At 43.4% G+C, this 16571-nt stretch overlaps 1 protein-coding gene across 1 annotated transcript in view; it reads right to left on the bottom strand.

Annotated features, from left to right (window-relative positions):
- Positions 1 to 16571, bottom strand: part of SUCLG2 (succinate-CoA ligase GDP-forming subunit beta) — a 269052-nt gene that overhangs the window by 90062 nt on the left and 162419 nt on the right. Inside the window, exon 9 of the mRNA XM_063426806.1 lies at positions 6985 to 7127. Coding sequence (XP_063282876.1) covers positions 6985 to 7127 — 143 coding nt within the window. The remainder of the gene's footprint in view (positions 1 to 6984; positions 7128 to 16571) is intronic.

Here is a 16571-nt window from a genome sequence, read left to right as displayed (position 1 = left end):
AAAGGGGGGGAAATATGCTTTAAAGAGATTAAATGTACTCGGGAACAATAGATTGAACAAATCCTCCAGTGGAAACCGTGCTACTGGTAATTGTAGAGAGGGAAAAAAAATGAATTAAGACAAAAACTACTTGATGTTTGAGCATAGATTCTGCAGCTATGGTACGCACATGGAATCTATAGAAAATCATTTAAAAATTACAGCACATACTATGGATTATATACTGCAATACGTAATGCTGTATAAAAGGGGAAAGGACACAGGGGGCTTTGAATTAGAATTCGTATTATTTCTGATTGTTTAAACCATTACTCAGAAAGCAATCTGTTCAAATAAATATTTTAAAGGGGTCATTTTAATTCCTAAAGCTGATATGTCGCCAGGGGCTATATATATTTTTTTTTATGTTTAGAAACATAATAAAATATATTACAGGTTTACGCAATATTAAAGTGGCTGAAGGAAGTCTACAATGAAATGTAAATGCTGGGCTAGGAAATAGATGATTGGTAATTTTTGGAAAAAAAATTAAGAATAAAGCCTTGTAGGAAGGATGTCAAAAATTACATAATTTTAGTTTTCTAGGTAACAAACCACTCGGACAAGACAGGAGGATTAAACTCTACTATATTGCTTTAAGCAGAAATGCAAATAGGTACAAATTCAGATTTTCAAGTCATACATGTCATTATTTGAATGTTTTGAGGATAGTAAGAACAATGTGTAAAGCTATAGCAGGCAGAGAAGGATGGGAGTCAAATAATTTAAATGCACACTCTAGTCGCCAAGACAACTTTGGCTTAATGAAGCAGTTTTGGTGTATAGATCATGCCCCTGCAGTCTAACTGCTCAATAACTCAAACATTTAGGAGTTAAATCACTTTGTTTAAACTGCCCTAGGCACACCTCCCTGAATGTGACTTGCACAGCCTTCCTAAACACTTCCTGTAAAGAGTCATCTAATTTTTAAACTACCTTTATTGCTAATTCTGTTTAATTTAGAATTTCTTATCTTCTGCTTTGTTAATAGCTTGCTAGACCCTGCAGGATCCTCCTGTATGTAATTAAAGTTAAATTTACAGAGCAGGAGTTAAAAACTTTTAAATTAAGTTACATCTGATTGAAACCATTTTGTTTTCATGCAGGCTGTGTCAGTCACAGCCAGGGGAGCTGTGGATAGTGGCGCATGTGAAGAAACAAAAGTGATTTAACACCTAAATGGCAGAGAAGTGAGTAGAGAGACTTTAGGAGCATGATCTATATACCCCAAAAGTTTCATTAAACTAAAGTTGTTTTGGTGAGTATAGTGTCTCTTTAACTAAGAAAATGAGTCGTAGATGGACACTTGTAGGTAAGGCCAGTCGTAGCTGGTGTAGTTTAAAGATGGTAGGGCTCTGCCCCCCTGCATTGTTGGGATCTACCCACTTTCTGGGGGGCACCACCCCACTTGCCCCTATGTTTCAGCCTCTGCTGGTACAAAGCAAAACTCATTACAATTGACATAATGAAGTCATATTTAAAAAAGGCCAATGGTTTTCATGAATTCAAAATTAATTCAGGCTTCAAAATACAGGTTCCAGTAAGCATTTCCGGCTTCACCCATAAAAAGGGTAATCTTCCAAAAACAGGATATTTTTTTTTTCCCCAAGCCCAGGACACGCTTTGGTCATTTTAACATTTATTAACACATGACTCCAAAACGAGAAAGGTTGCCCGTTGTGAATTACTGTTATGACATGAAGCAGATTTGTACACGTGTCTTTGCTCTACTTTAAAAGCTGTGTATGCTTGAAAGGTAAAAAGGATTGGTGAACAAACAAAGTAAATACCCGAGTGTACCAATAAGTTCTAGAGGATGTGCATGTCATACAAATCCTAAATTACTATAGAGTCTCTCATAACTTTTTACGTGAGGCCCATGATTGAGAGAAATCAACACGTATGTTTTTTTTGGGTTTTTTTTGGTATTTATAATATTTTATTAGATTTACAGTGGGGTGTCCCGTCACGACTTAGTAAGTCACCTAAAATGTGAAATTTTGCGAGGCACGTTTACTGCAGTTTTTAATTCCACTGGTTATCTAATGTTTTAGTGTCCTTTATATCTCTAGTTAGGAGCATAATACATTCCAAATAGCTTTGTTTTCTAATCATTTAATGTCAGAGGCTAACTAGTCAAAAGATCTGAGGCAAATTTACATTTATCTAAATGACAAACATTATCTAGTGCTGGCATGGGATACATTTCATGTGAAAGAACAGCTATGCATATTTGTTTCAGCCCTCCCCAAGGCTACTTGCACACTCCTCCGTTAATTATTTTATTTTCTGCTTTTCAGTGGCTTATTTTTCCTTTAATCGTTATCATAAACAGTGCACCTTTACAGACTTTCCCCTTTAATTAAAAGAAAACGGGAAATTTGTTTCTAGGCAAACATTTGTTGCTGCATCTTAATAATTGGAGACCTTAACATTCGCCGTAAACAGGCTGTAATTAACACATTTTAAGGTTGAACTTGTTATACAGGAGGTTAAACGCACTTATTGAATTTTCTGACTTGCCGAGTAAGTCATGTGGTTTTCTTACAGAAACCGCATTCTTTAATCACAAACACAGCTGTTGGTTGAAACCTTGGGTTTTTAATAGACTTTCAGCTGACTGCAACTCCCATTAACTCTTGACTGACAAAGAGAAAGCAAATGCTGGACAAAGATTCGGAGAGAGAATTGTTGTCAGCAAACATATGGAGACTTGTTACTGAAATACCCATGGGTTAAAAGGCTCTGACTCGCTTAGAAAAATCCTTAAAACATGTTTTTTAAAGCAGCATTTCAATCCCAAATACACATAAGGGCAGATTTACATACACTGATATTCGACAGAGAAGAGTGGGCTAATGGTCTGACACAGGGGGCCCAGAAGGTGTCCAGCTGGCCATCTTAGGGAGCCCCCGAAGCAGGTGCTTATTTAGTAAGGCAGAATAGGCACTGCTTACCCGGGATGGCAGGTGCCTATTCTGATTAAATCTACCTGGGAAAGTGGAGGAAGGCTGCGGTGGCAGCAATGGAGTGCTGATGTTCCAGTTCATGACTACTCTCTCACATACCCTCTGTGGTGATGCCGGGAGCCAGAATATGATTTTACTCTGGCCCCGGCATCACTAACCAGCACACGAGGGAGCATTAAGGAACTTGAAGATCTCCACTGGACACTGGAGAGAGGATCCCCACCAGCTCTTACAAAGGTAGGGAGGCTGGAAGTGCTTAAAAAAATAAAACCATAATAAATAAAATTAATTTGTGTGTGAGTGTGTGTCAGTCAGCAAGTGTTTCAAATCAACGAGAGTGTGTGTGTGTGTCATTGGGAGTGTGTGTAAATGTGTCTGTCAGTGTGTGTTTCAAATCAGTGAGAACGTGTGTGTCATTGAGAGTGTCTCAGTGTTTCTGTCAGTGAAATAGTGTGTGTGTTTGTTAGTGAGAGCGTTTGTGTCTGTTAGTGTTTTTCAAATCAGTTAGATTGTGTGTCTGTCATTGAGAGTGTGTCAGTCAGTGTGTTTCAAAACAGTATAATTGTGTGTCAGTGAGTCTGTCAGTTTGTGCGTCTGACAAAGACACGGAATGTGTCAAAACGGTGCTTAATCCACGGGACGCAAAATTTTTGTTCTGCCCCAGTCGACCATAACTCTGGTTACACCCATGCTTCACAATTATTCCGTGACTGGTTCCCATGTCCACATTACAGGTCTCTGCCTATACTGAAAATAGATTAGTTGGGATTGAAATGATCAACTTTTCTAGTAACTGAATTGCACTTGTCCTATTGTCTGTTGTGAGAAAGTTGTTATGCGTAGTGTTTTGATGTCCCATATCACATAGAATTGTACAGCCTTATTTAAACTTGTTTCTTTTATCAATCTGAAAGTACACCTGTTCTAGATTGAGGGCAAGTAATTATATAGGTGGTCTAAATCAAAACTATCTCACATAAGATCATACAAACGAATATCTCCAACAGATTGGGCTTATATTAGAAAATCATGGTGAATATTATCAGATGTTCACGGAGAGCAATTCCCTCCTGGTGAGCATACAATGGCAAGCAACTTTTGAGGCCTGGCTACTAGTATAGTACCTTAAATTTAAGTCTTGGCATTATACATTCAAGAAAAGTGACATGAAATGGAAAGTAGAGGTAAATGTATTAAAATTTATGATTAGATGAAATATTCAGAGGACACTCCAGACTGCGGTTTATCCACTTTGTAAATGAATTCTATAGATCAGGGGGTCAGCGACCTACAGCATGTGAGATTACCAGACCCAAACAAGCTGAGGAGATCTACAGATCTCCCCCAGAGTTGGCCTTCCAGAGATCCCAGTAAGACGTCTTTAGTCTAGCCTTTAGGCTAGTGCCCCATCGCAGCAGACAATTCATTCCTGGCAGCACTGGAAGGAAGTGATCTCAGCAGCCCTCTGAAGCTCTGGCCGATGCCCTGTACCTCTCAAACCCAGTCCCAGCTGGACTCCCAGGAAGACATCCTCCTTCTGCTACATGGTAATCAAAAAAGAGGGTGGCTAAACTAGGGTAGTAGTGTGATAGTGTGTCTTGTCGATATTGGCACTGTGTAACTGTGTGATTTGTGGGTGTGCACTGGAGGGGTGCCTGGCATACTGAGTATAAGTAAAAGTTATAAGGATTATTCATTAAAGTGAATTTCAAATTTAAGAAAAAAGAAAATAGCCAAACTGGTAAAATTATTTTCAGTTTGAATACTCTGGCCTTACAATTGAAATTCATATTTAACTTGCATTTGGGGAATAACCATGTATTTGAAAGCTGTCACTACAAATTGTTATTTGAGGTTTAATCTAAAAAAAGATGTTGATGGGAGTCCGTAAACATTCTTGCTCTTTAACCCCTTAAGGACACATGACATGTGTGACATGTCATGATTCCCTTTTATTCCAGAAGTTTGGTCCTTAAGGGGTTAATATGTGTATGCGGATTCTCCAAACAATCTATGACCCCTGGTTTACTCAAGCCAGGGAAAGATTGTATTAAATGAGTGATCATAGCTATGTAGTAGTTTCGGTAAAAATTAAATGCTGTATGAATTCCTTTACAGAAGTGTATTCTTGCTATTTTTACCACTTGTATATTTATTGTGCCGATTTGCAGAGGGGTATGACACCAATAGAAGTTAAATTATTACCATTATGACCCTGGACAAACAAAACACAAAAGGCAAAATAAACAATACACAGCGTAAATTTATTCCAATTTATCACAGGATGCAATATTAGCTGCAGAAATGTATTCTAAATCCAAGTTCCCTACATAGACATTCTCCTAATTAGATTAGTGTTTTATTTTATATCTTCACTAACTTGGTGTGATGATTTATGTGTACCAGATTTATAATCAATTATATTGCGCACTGGGACCAATTACCGCTGTGATTAGGACTTGTAGATACTATTTTACACGGAAGCGTGAGTACCTGATATATTTATTTTGCTATGAATTTTCATGTTGCTGCATGATGTAAGGGCTTGTTTTGTCATACCAGTGACTCTCTATATGCACTTTGAAAAACATAAATAATTACATTTCTATAACGGAGTTCCACATGAAACAGCTAGCATGATGTGTGTATATAGATGAAGCCACACACAAACAGTAAATTGTCAGGGGTGCCCGATAGATCCCCAAATGTTGCAGAACTACAACTTCTATGATGCTTTGCATGCCTCTGCACGTCTTTAGAATGACAAAAAATCATGGAAGAAACATATGGGGATCTACCTTTTGGGCACCCCTGGTCTAGAACATATAACTAATTTCTAGAGCCAGAAATAAGCTTTAATTATCACCACTAAAAGACAACATATTTAGAATCTCTCATTCCACCGCCAATATCTTCTATATACACTCTCAAGAAAGGACAAGTTTCTCAATCTTGTGTTTCCCATGCCACTACCTACTTATTTCTTCTCTACGATAAAAGGGACTAAATGCGTCCAGACTACTTTGTCTCAATGAAGTGGTCTGGCAGCAGAGCCCCAGTTTTAACCCTGCATCGTTTTTTAGGAACTGAAATGTTTTCACTGCAGGGTTAAACACAATGCTAGTGGTTGTCTTCCTGCGAGAAGAGAGTCAGACTTGGTCCTCTATCAAATGCTGCTCATAGAGATTTTATCGGCGCTGCGCATGCACACACGCCTCCCAGCCGGTGCAGCGAGAAGGGAAAGCTAAATTAAACTGCTTTTTCTCCTTCACACAGCCTGAATATCTACATAGTTAGTACAACACTATAGCTTTAGGAATATATGTTCATATTCCTAACACTATTGTGTTCCTTTTATACTCTGTGTTCATTATCCTCAGCAACATTTCTATCCACCTACTCAGCATGTGTAACATTATTACATAGACTGCTTTCTCCCACTCAAATGCTAATCCAATTTTACTGTCCCATGCCACTTCCTCCTATTCAAAAACTTGAACTCTACACCAAAGCTTCTTGCTTAGTATAGTATGGATAATATCATATATTTATTAGCAAGTAATAGTTTCAAATTAGAATTCCATGGCAATACACGGTTATTGTACAGTCTTTTTTTTTTTTCATGTAGGTAGTATAAATTGCAAAGATTTCGAAAAGGTTGCCTTTGCATACCCTATTTTTCCATCGTAATTCCTGTTGACTTGGAAGTGTTCAGAATTACCCTTAGGAAAGTTAATTTACTTCTATAATAAATTTTCTCTAACAGTGCTCAGAGCACTATTTCCGATCAGCTGGAGTAGTTGTACACAATCTCACTGATTTGAAAAACAGTGACAGTAGTCAATGTTGCAAAATTAAGGTTTCTATAAGATTATTCTTGAACAGGCCACAATCTTAAAAAAAAAAAAAAAAAAAACCCAACGGCAAACAAAGCTAAAATTACCTTTTTAAAAATATATATGTATATGTACAATACCTTTGGATCTGCAGTGAGCAGTTTAAACGCCTGATAAACTTGAGATTCCTTCACACCCCCTCCAAGATCCAAAAAGTTGGCAGGCTTTCCACCATACAAGTCAATGATGTCACATGTAGCCATAGCCAGACCAGCTCCGTTAACTATTGAAACAAAGAAAGGCATTTCAAAGTAGAATTGTTAATCCAGCTGTAGAAAGTCAAATAAATACAATATAGAAGTCATACGACAACAAGCTTGGCTCAAGTATTTACAGCTGTTGGAAAAAGGTCATACAGCAACAGCTGTGTATGACAGACAACAAAATATTAACACACACTGAAAGTTAATAAGGACAAATTCTGTGATTATCTAAATAAGGAACAAGCAGCCGGGATATTCAGTGATTGATGTCACCTTGGTCATTATTCACATCTCCCAAATTATTTTATGGATGTATTGAATTGCCAGTGATCTCTAAAAAACTTTATCAAATTTTTCACCTGTTTCCCCAAACATTTACACAGATGGGGGAGATGAGAGATGCAAATAAAACTATTTTTTTTTTAGGTATTGCTGAAAGACCAAAACATTCCATACCAAATAGTTGCATGTATGAATTCAGTGCAATTTGAGATTGTATGCTGCATGTACACATTCCCTGGATTTTCTATTTAGCCAACTGTGCTGTTTCAGCATCGGTAAAACAGGACTGTAGCGAGAGAGTCCATTTTATTTTGTGGAGTCACTCTCCATGGGACTTTTCTGTGCTTTATATGACTTCTGCATAAATTGATGTGCAAATGTTACTCTAGTCTAGGGTAAAGTGTAGGAAAAAAAAAAATCATATATGTCAATTTATATAGATATATATATTTATATATCTATGTATTATTATTTTTATTTTATTTTTAAATTTTATTTTTACAACGACTTGAAAAAAAAATGACTATTTATGAGTCAGGCATATGATAGATATTTCCAATAATGGGAGCGACTAGCACTCAAAGTAGAATCGCAAGTTCAATTTAAAAAAATCTACTTTTTAAGTAAACACTGCTGTTAGTACAACATGGATTTCCATAAACACTTTCATCTTTCACAGTCTATTTGGGAAGAAATTGTGATGTCCTGCTTCAGTTTTTTTGGAAGCACAGGAAGTTTTTAGGTATGGCATTAGATTTGTGTCAGCTTGGGGGCAGGTAGGCTTCTCTTCAGCAAACTTTCATTAGGGAAAGAAAAAAAAAAAAAAGTAATCCACAAGATAATCTATACATCTACTGCGAATTTAGTCAGCAAGTATAATATATTAAATCTATGCATTCCTCCAGACAAAGTTTGACCCATGATGTTCTAAAAAAATTTACTCTCTGATCTGGCAGGAGTTGACAGGCATGGCAGTGTAAAATCAGTTACAGTAACACTCCAAGCACCAACAAGTGTCTTATGCTTCAACAGATTTTCTTAAAGATACAAAGATTTAAACAAAAACAAAAAAAACACCACCACATTCTGAATAAATAATTTTTATGAAATCTGTCATTTCTGTTGATGTAAACACAATTTAAATACAATTCAGGCAGTGCAAAAAAAAATGTAAAATATTTTATGATTGTGTTCCTTATCAAAGGCAAAACAATTTTCTACCCAACAGATAATGATTGTTTCACGTGAGGTAGCTCCATTGAAAGGAGACTGAAATAAATACTCATCAGTACAGAAGATCTTTCTTGAAATCTGTTAAACATTTTATGGGCTGTTGGACGCAGTGGAGCGATATGTGACTACACTGTGTGTGTGCTGAGAGCCATTAAGTTGGGAGAGATAATTGTGGTAGTTTAAAATGTTCATGCTCTCCCCCCCGCCCCCCTTACAATACAAAACAATTTCAACTTTCATTCCCCCCCCCCCCCTTACAATACAAAATAATTTCAACGTTCATCCCCCCCCCTTACAATACAAAATTATTTTAGCGTGTCTGAATATGGAAAAAGATTGTTGTTACGGAACGCAGTATATTAGTCCACGATATCCGTTGGTATCCTCAGGAAATCCACAGTCAAGACAGAAAGCACGGCAATATTCCCCATCCTCCCAATAACCGGACGAAACACAGTTTGGGAGTCAACTAACTCGGTTTATTCACAGGTAGCATATTTATACAGTTCCCCATGCAAGGGGTTTCCAGACAGTAATTCCAGGGGATTTCTCCCAACATGCCCTGCGACTTTCCCAACAGGCATTGCTGCACGAGAAGGATACTCCTACCAAAATGGACGCTTAAGTGGATTATCTCCTCGTGCAGCAAAACCGACAATTGACCTTAAAATACACAATTCACACAATACTCGGTACTTTATAATAATGGAACGTTCGGTAGATAGCTGGGGTCGGGGCGCACACCTTGGGAGAATACCGCTCCGATCCCAGCTGAATTGACCGAACGCCGCACATAATACGATAAAACATTAAAGTGGTTTTAAAAGTACCGAATAAGTACAGGGCATAGAATGCACCGAACGCGGGACTCACGAACGCTCTGAAAGTCCAGCGGTGTTCACTCATCGAGTAGCCGTTTTCCGTTCCAGGCTCTCGACGACCGAACACCGCTGCAGAGACAAAGGATCCAAGATGGCCGACCGCCGCATGGTCGGTAGCCGATCGGCGGCCACCTAGGAGAGCCTTGAAATACCGATTGCAACCGGGATGCACTCGGTTACTTGGTGCCACACGACTGGTGAAGGTGTGGTCTACCTGGGGAGCCCACATTCGTACGGCGAACGGCTGTACATAGCATTATCACAGGTAACGACTTGCAGTATACATTCAGCCTATGGACAACATACGATACGTATAAGTCAGAAGTGGCTGGGTTTGCCACAATGCTCCCCCAGAACCAAGCCGGCATACACAGTCTGATCCCAACGGATCGGCTTGGGGATGTCCGGGGGAGTACTCACAGATCATTTTTCTAATTCTGTTTGTCTGGATAACCCGTCGGCGTTACCGTTTTGTTTTCCTGGTCGGTAGTGGATGGTAAAGTCAAAGGGCTGCAGCGCCAAACTCCAGCGCAACAGCCGGGCATTGTCTCCAGATACACGGTTTAGCCATACCAACGGGTTATGATCTGTGAGTAAGGAAAAAGGTTGTCCATACAAATACGGCTGTAACTTTTTAAGGGCCCACACCACGGCCAGGCATTCTTTCTCAATGGCGGCGTAGCTTACTTCGCGGGGTAATAACTTGCGGCTTAAGTAGGCTACGGGATGTTCTCCGCCATCGGCTCCCACTTGGCTCAGCACTGCCCCCAATCCAAACATTGAAGCGTCTGTGTGGACAAGAAATCTTTTAGTTGGATCAGGAGCCATTAACACAGGAGCATTAGTTAGTGCGGTCTTGAGCTGTTGGAATGCCTGCTCACACTCTGGGGCCCAGACAACCAGTCGGGGAAGGTTCTTTTTGGTCAGGTCCGTCAGGGGTTTGGCCAGGGTACTGTAGTCGGGTACAAATTTCCTATAATACCCTGCAGTCCCTAGAAACGCTAGCACCTGGGTTTTGGTCCTGGGGGTAGGCCACTTGGCCACGGCCTCAATTTTGGCTGGCTCGGGTCTCTGCTGCCCACACCCTACTCGGTGTCCTAGATACTGCACCTCGGCCATCCCTATGTGGCACTTACTCGGTTTCAGCGTTAACCCCGCTCCCCCAATACGATCTAGGATCGCCCCTATATGTTGGAGGTGATCTTCCCAAGTCTGGCTGAAGATGGCTATGTCGTCCAGGTAGGCACAGGCATAGTCCTGGAAGCCGTCCAGTAGTCGATCTACCATCCGCTGAAAAGTAGCCGGAGCGTTTTTCATCCCGAAGGGCATGACCTTGAACTGGTACAGGCCAAACGGGGTGACAAACGCCGACTTGGGGATGGCATCATCGGCTAAAGGAATCTGCCAGTATCCCTTACATAAGTCAATTGTAGTGAGATACTGGCCCCGTGCCATTTTATCTAGCAGTTCGTCTATACGGGGCATCGGGTAGGCGTCAGACACGGTCTTGTCATTCAGCCTCCGGTAGTCAACGCAGAATCGGGTCGTGCCGTCCTTTTTAGGCACCAGGACTACCGGTGATGCCCAGGGGCTATCTGAGGGTTCGATAACCCCTAACTGCAGCATTTCATCCAGCTCGGCCTTCATATGAGTCCGGACTGATTCCGGGACCCTATATGGTGCCTGCCGCATAGGTAGCTGTCCCGGGGTTTCAACTCGGTGGGTGGCCAGCGGAGTGTACCCAGGTAAATTAGAGAACGTAGCCCCTTTAGCTACGATCAGCGCCTGTATCTGGGCACGCTCGCGAGGGCTTAGCCGCTCCCCCAGTTGAACCCCCCGGGAGGGCTCTACCGGCTCTTCCTGTTCTAGCAGATCAGGTAGTGGTAAGTTCTCCTGATCTTCCATGGCTGAGGCACAGATTGCCGTCACATCCTCTATCCGCTCGTGGTAGGGTTTGAGCAGGTTGACGTGAAGCATGCGTCTCTTCCCTACCCCGGAGCAGGGGCCAATCACATAGGTAGTGTCGCATCGCTGCTCCACTACCTGGTATGGGCCTTGCCAGATGGCCTGCAGCTTATCTGTGCGGACAGGTTTTAAAATTAAAACCTTCTGCCCCACTTGAAAGCTGCGGTCTCTGGCTCCCCTATCGTACCATCGCCGCTGACGTTGTTGGGCCGCCTGGAGGTTGGTGTGTACGGCCTGGGTTAGCGCCTCCAGTCGGTCTCGGAACTCCAGTACATACGATACTATAGGGGTTTCGCTAGCGATACTCTCCCCCTCCCAGTGCTCCCTAATTAAGTTTAAAGGTCCCCGTACTCTTCTCCCGAACAGTAGTTCGAATGGGGAGAACCCGGTCGATTCTTGGGGAACCTCTCTATACGCAAAGAGCAGGTGAGGTAGAAATCTCTCCCAGTCTTTGTGGGTTTCCCCGAACGTCCGAAGCATCTGCTTCAGCGTCCCATTGAAGCGTTCACATAGTCCATTGGACTGGGGGTGGTAGGCTGAATTGACTATGGGCTTAATGCCACACACTTTCCACATCTGTTGGGTAACCTCAGCAGTAAATTGGGTGCCCCGGTCAGATATTATCTCCTGGGGGAACCCTACTCGGGAAAATACTTTTATTAGAGCTTCCGCCACGGTTTCAGCGTGAATGTTAGAGAGGGCTACCGCTTCGGGATATCGGGTGGCGTAGTCCACCACAGTTAAAATGTATTTCTTCCCAGAAGGACTGGGTTTTGGCAGGGGCCCTACTATATCTACTGCGACCCTGCTGAAGGGTTCGGCGATAATGGGAAGGGGGCATAACTTGGCCTTGTGGCGATCCCCTCGTTTTCCTACTCTCTGGCAGACGTCGCAGGACGTGCAATATTGTCGCACATCCTGTGAGATTCCGGGCCAGAAAAACGCGTGCGTTAGGCGGTACCGGGTACGGGTCATCCCTAGGTGTCCTGATAAGGGGATATCGTGAGCAATTCTGAGCAGCTCCTGCCTATACTTCCGGGGTACCACTAGTTGTTTGTTCGTCAAAGTGACGGACCCCCCCACGTCTTTGGCCGTGATACGGTACAGTAACTCTTTCTCCCACGTGTAATGCTCCCCCTCTAGCCCGGCCTGGACAGCTTGTGCCCGGTCCCTATAGACTTGTAGAGTGGGATCGGTCTGTACTTCGGTGATAAAGGTAGTCGGAGTATCCCAGGATATGGAAGTCGGGGGAGGGTCGTGGTCTCTTACCTGGGCCTCAGAGTGTATCGGTGTAGCCGTGGTGCGTGCCTGTTGCCGTGTGGTTACTGGATGGGCTTCCTGGTAGGGTGCCTGTGGAACAAAGGCAGAGGTCATCTGACCCAAATCATTCCCTAACACAACATCTGCTGGTAAGTTCTGCATTAGTCCCACTTCTACTGTCCCCTCTCCCGCACCCCAGTTCAAATGTACTTTCGCCGTGGGTAGTCGGTATACAGCTCCCCCGGCTTCCCTCAAGAGTTACCAGTTGTCGGTGATGTTGCCGGTTATCAGTGGCTCGGACCGACATGACTTCGTGCAATATGCCCAGAGGTTCCTCCGCCTGCACACTCCATAAATCCTGAGTGGCGGGGTCCCTCTGGTAATGGTGAGCAGCCGCCCTGGGTGCGGGGTTTGGACGGCCCTGATTCCAGGTGGGCCTGCTGCGATTCTGGGTGCACTCTCGGGCCATATGCCCCCATTGTTTGCAGGAATGGCATTGGATGTTGGCCCGCCCGTTGTATCTGGACGGTGGCGGTATCTGTCCTTGGGAGGGACGGAACGGGGCAGCGGTGGGCGCTAGGGGTGTTGTAGCGCTAGGTAGTCCTGGGGGTCGGGAGTAGCTTTTGGCTACGGGTCCCTGGGGTCTCCGGGCATCAAAATGTTGATCGGCCAATCTAGCCGCTTCCGTTAGGGTAAGGGGTTTCCTATCCCGTACCCATTCTTGCGTCTCCGGGGATAATCCATTAAAAAATTGTTCCAGCAACATCAGCTGGCGTAATTCCTCCATGGTGGTGGCGTTGCTGGCCTGGATCCACCCTTGGGAGGCTTGATCCAATTTGTGTGCCCATTCTGCGTGCGAATCTCGCTCTGGTTTGCGTAAGTGTCGGAACTTGCGCCGGTATGCCTCTGGGGTAATGGCATACCTCTCCAAGATTGCACGCTTTACTTTGGCATAATCTTTGCTGTCCTCACTGGGTACAGCACGGTACGCTTCGGCTGCCCGACCTGCTAGTTTGCTTGCTAGCAGTTGCACCCATACGGACCGTTCTAGCTCATGCAGATCACACAGTCTTTCAAAGTCCTGCAAGTACCCGTCTATCTCGTCCTTTTCCTCGCAAAAAGCCCTGAAGGCCTGGTACGGGATCTTGGGCTTTACTGGGTTGTAGAGGGACCCTGGGTTTGACTCGGTTCGAGCCAGGGTGTGTTGCGGGCTGTGTGCCATAACATATTCCTGCACATTTGCCATTACCATATTTAACATGGCATCTGATATCGGTTGCGGCAAAAACGCTAGCCTGGTCCTCATTTCTCTTTCATAGAGCGTTTCCTCCATAACTACCGGGGGGGTAGCGCTGCGGGCTTGGTCTCCCTCCATCAGCTCGGCAATGATTGTCGCCTTGTTTTTGCTGCTGGCTACTTTCTCTGGCTTCCAGTAGTTCCTTTAACGTCTGTCGCTTCAGTATGGTATAGTCAATCTCCATACGAATTGCCTTTGCTTTCCTCGTTCGGTAGTTCCAGTTACACGAACTCCGTTTTTCGGCTGTAAGGTTCGGATCCCGTCGCTTGCCACCAATTGTTACGGAACGCAGTATATTAGTCCACGATATCCGTTGGTATCCTCAGGAAATCCACAGTCAAGACAGAAAGCACGGCAATATTCCCCATCCTCCCAATAACCGGACGAAACACAGTTTGGGAGTCAACTAACTCGGTTTATTCACAGGTAGCATATTTATACAGTTCCCCATGCAAGGGGTTTCCAGACAGTAATTCCAGGGGATTTCTCCCAACATGCCCTGCGACTTTCCCAACAGGCATTGCTGCACGAGAAGGATACTCCTACCAAAATGGACGCTTAAGTGGATTATCTCCTCGTGCAGCAAAACCGACAATTGACCTTAAAATACACAATTCACACAATACTCGGTACTTTATAATAATGGAACGTTCGGTAGATAGCTGGGGTCGGGGCGCACACCTTGGGAGAATACCGCTCCGATCCCAGCTGAATTGACCGAACGCCGCACATAATACGATAAAACATTAAAGTGGTTTTAAAAGTACCGAATAAGTACAGGGCATAGAATGCACCGAACGCGGGACTCCCGAACGCTCTGAAAGTCCAGCGGTGTTCACTCATCGAGTAGCCGTTTTCCGTTCCAGGCTCTCGACGACCGAACACCGCTGCAGAGACAAAGGATCCAAGATGGCCGACCGCCGCATGGTCGGTAGCCGATCGGCGGCCACCTAGGAGAGCCTTGAAATACCGATTGCAACCGGGATGCACTCGGTTACTTGGTGCCACACGACTGGTGAAGGTGTGGTCTACCTGGGGAGCCCACATTCGTACGGCGAACGGCTGTACATAGCATTATCACAGGTAACGACTTGCAGTATACATTCAGCCTATGGACAACATACGATACGTATAAGTCAGAAGTGGCTGGGTTTGCCACAATTGTTTTTAAACTTATCTTACTAGCTCTTTAAAGGCACTACATACACATGAAAAACCCCTGTGTCAGACAGCTAGGGAGGTTTTCTTCCAGTTTCTGTTGGCTTAAAGGAGCTAATGGAAGTGGCAGGCAGGCATGCTCTACTAGATTGTGTCTGCCTTTTCCATTAAGTAAAAGAGTGCCTGTCGGGGCATGTCAACAGATCCCACCTTAGCCGTGCACAGACTCTGTGGCTGCAGACTTCCTGGCTGGCAGTCTTGAGTATTTTGGCTGAAAGCAGAGAGTTCGCTCATGGCTCAAAATCAGAGGCTCCTCAATTATATAATTTCCCACAAAACAGACTAAAAATCTGTGCTGGGGAGAAAGGGGAGAGCTCGCAAAGGCTGCAGACAGCAGATCTTCAGCCTTTGTAAGCAGTTTTTAGAGAACAAATGCAGAAATATATAAGGGAATCTCTATATTATTAATTGTTGCAAGATAAATAAAAATGGGTATTTACTAAATTGTACATATTTATATCATATGCCCTAAAAACTTACCATTTATTATGGCATAACTAGTCTCTGCAGCCAATGAAGAACAACCCACTTTTTTGAGCAGTTTTAAAGGGACACTGTTAGCACCCAGACTACTTCAGTTCAATGAAGTGGTCTGGGTGCGGAGTCCCTATTGGACTTAGACTGCAATGTAAAACATTGCAGTTCCAGAGAACTGCAATGTTTACATTGCAGCTCTAAGACTGCCCTCAGTGGCACTCTATAAGACAGCCACTGGGGGAAGGGACCTCCAGCGTCAGATTTTCCCCATAGGAAAGAATTGCCGGGCATGCACATAAAGTCCACCCGGCCGCAGACGTCAGCGGGGGTGGAGCGTGGGCAGAGCTTGACCCAGCGCCGAGGGACATCAGCGTGGATTCAGGTGTTTAACCCCTTCAGCACTGCGGGAGGGGGGAGACCTATTAACCCTATAGTGCCGGGAAAACAGCTTTGTTTTCCTGGAACTATAGTATCCCTTTAACGTATAGATCATGCTCCTGAAATCTCAATGCTGTGATTCACACATCCTTCATGAAAAAAATGTTTTAAAAATATTTTACAGCATGGTGTGTTAACTTTAGAAGTGAACATAACAAAGAGGATAGTTGCCAGCTATCAGAGTGCGACATAAGAAATTCTAAATTAAACACACTGTATAATACGAAAATCAAACAACAAAAAAGTCACTTTTTCAGGAAGTGAGCAAGACGGCAGTGTGAGCCAAGGGAGATGTGGTTAGGGGTGAAAAAAAGTGATTAAACGGAGACTATATGGGCATGATCGAACACTAAAACAAATTCATTAAACTATAGTTGTTATTATGCTTAGAGTGCCACTTTACCTATGTGGCT

Source organism: Pelobates fuscus, chromosome 7, assembly GCF_036172605.1.
Source record: "Pelobates fuscus isolate aPelFus1 chromosome 7, aPelFus1.pri, whole genome shotgun sequence".
Taxonomy (NCBI): Eukaryota; Metazoa; Chordata; class Amphibia; order Anura; family Pelobatidae; genus Pelobates; species Pelobates fuscus.
The sequence above is the reverse complement of the archived record's forward strand: the minus strand, read 5'-3'. Positions and strand labels throughout refer to the sequence as shown.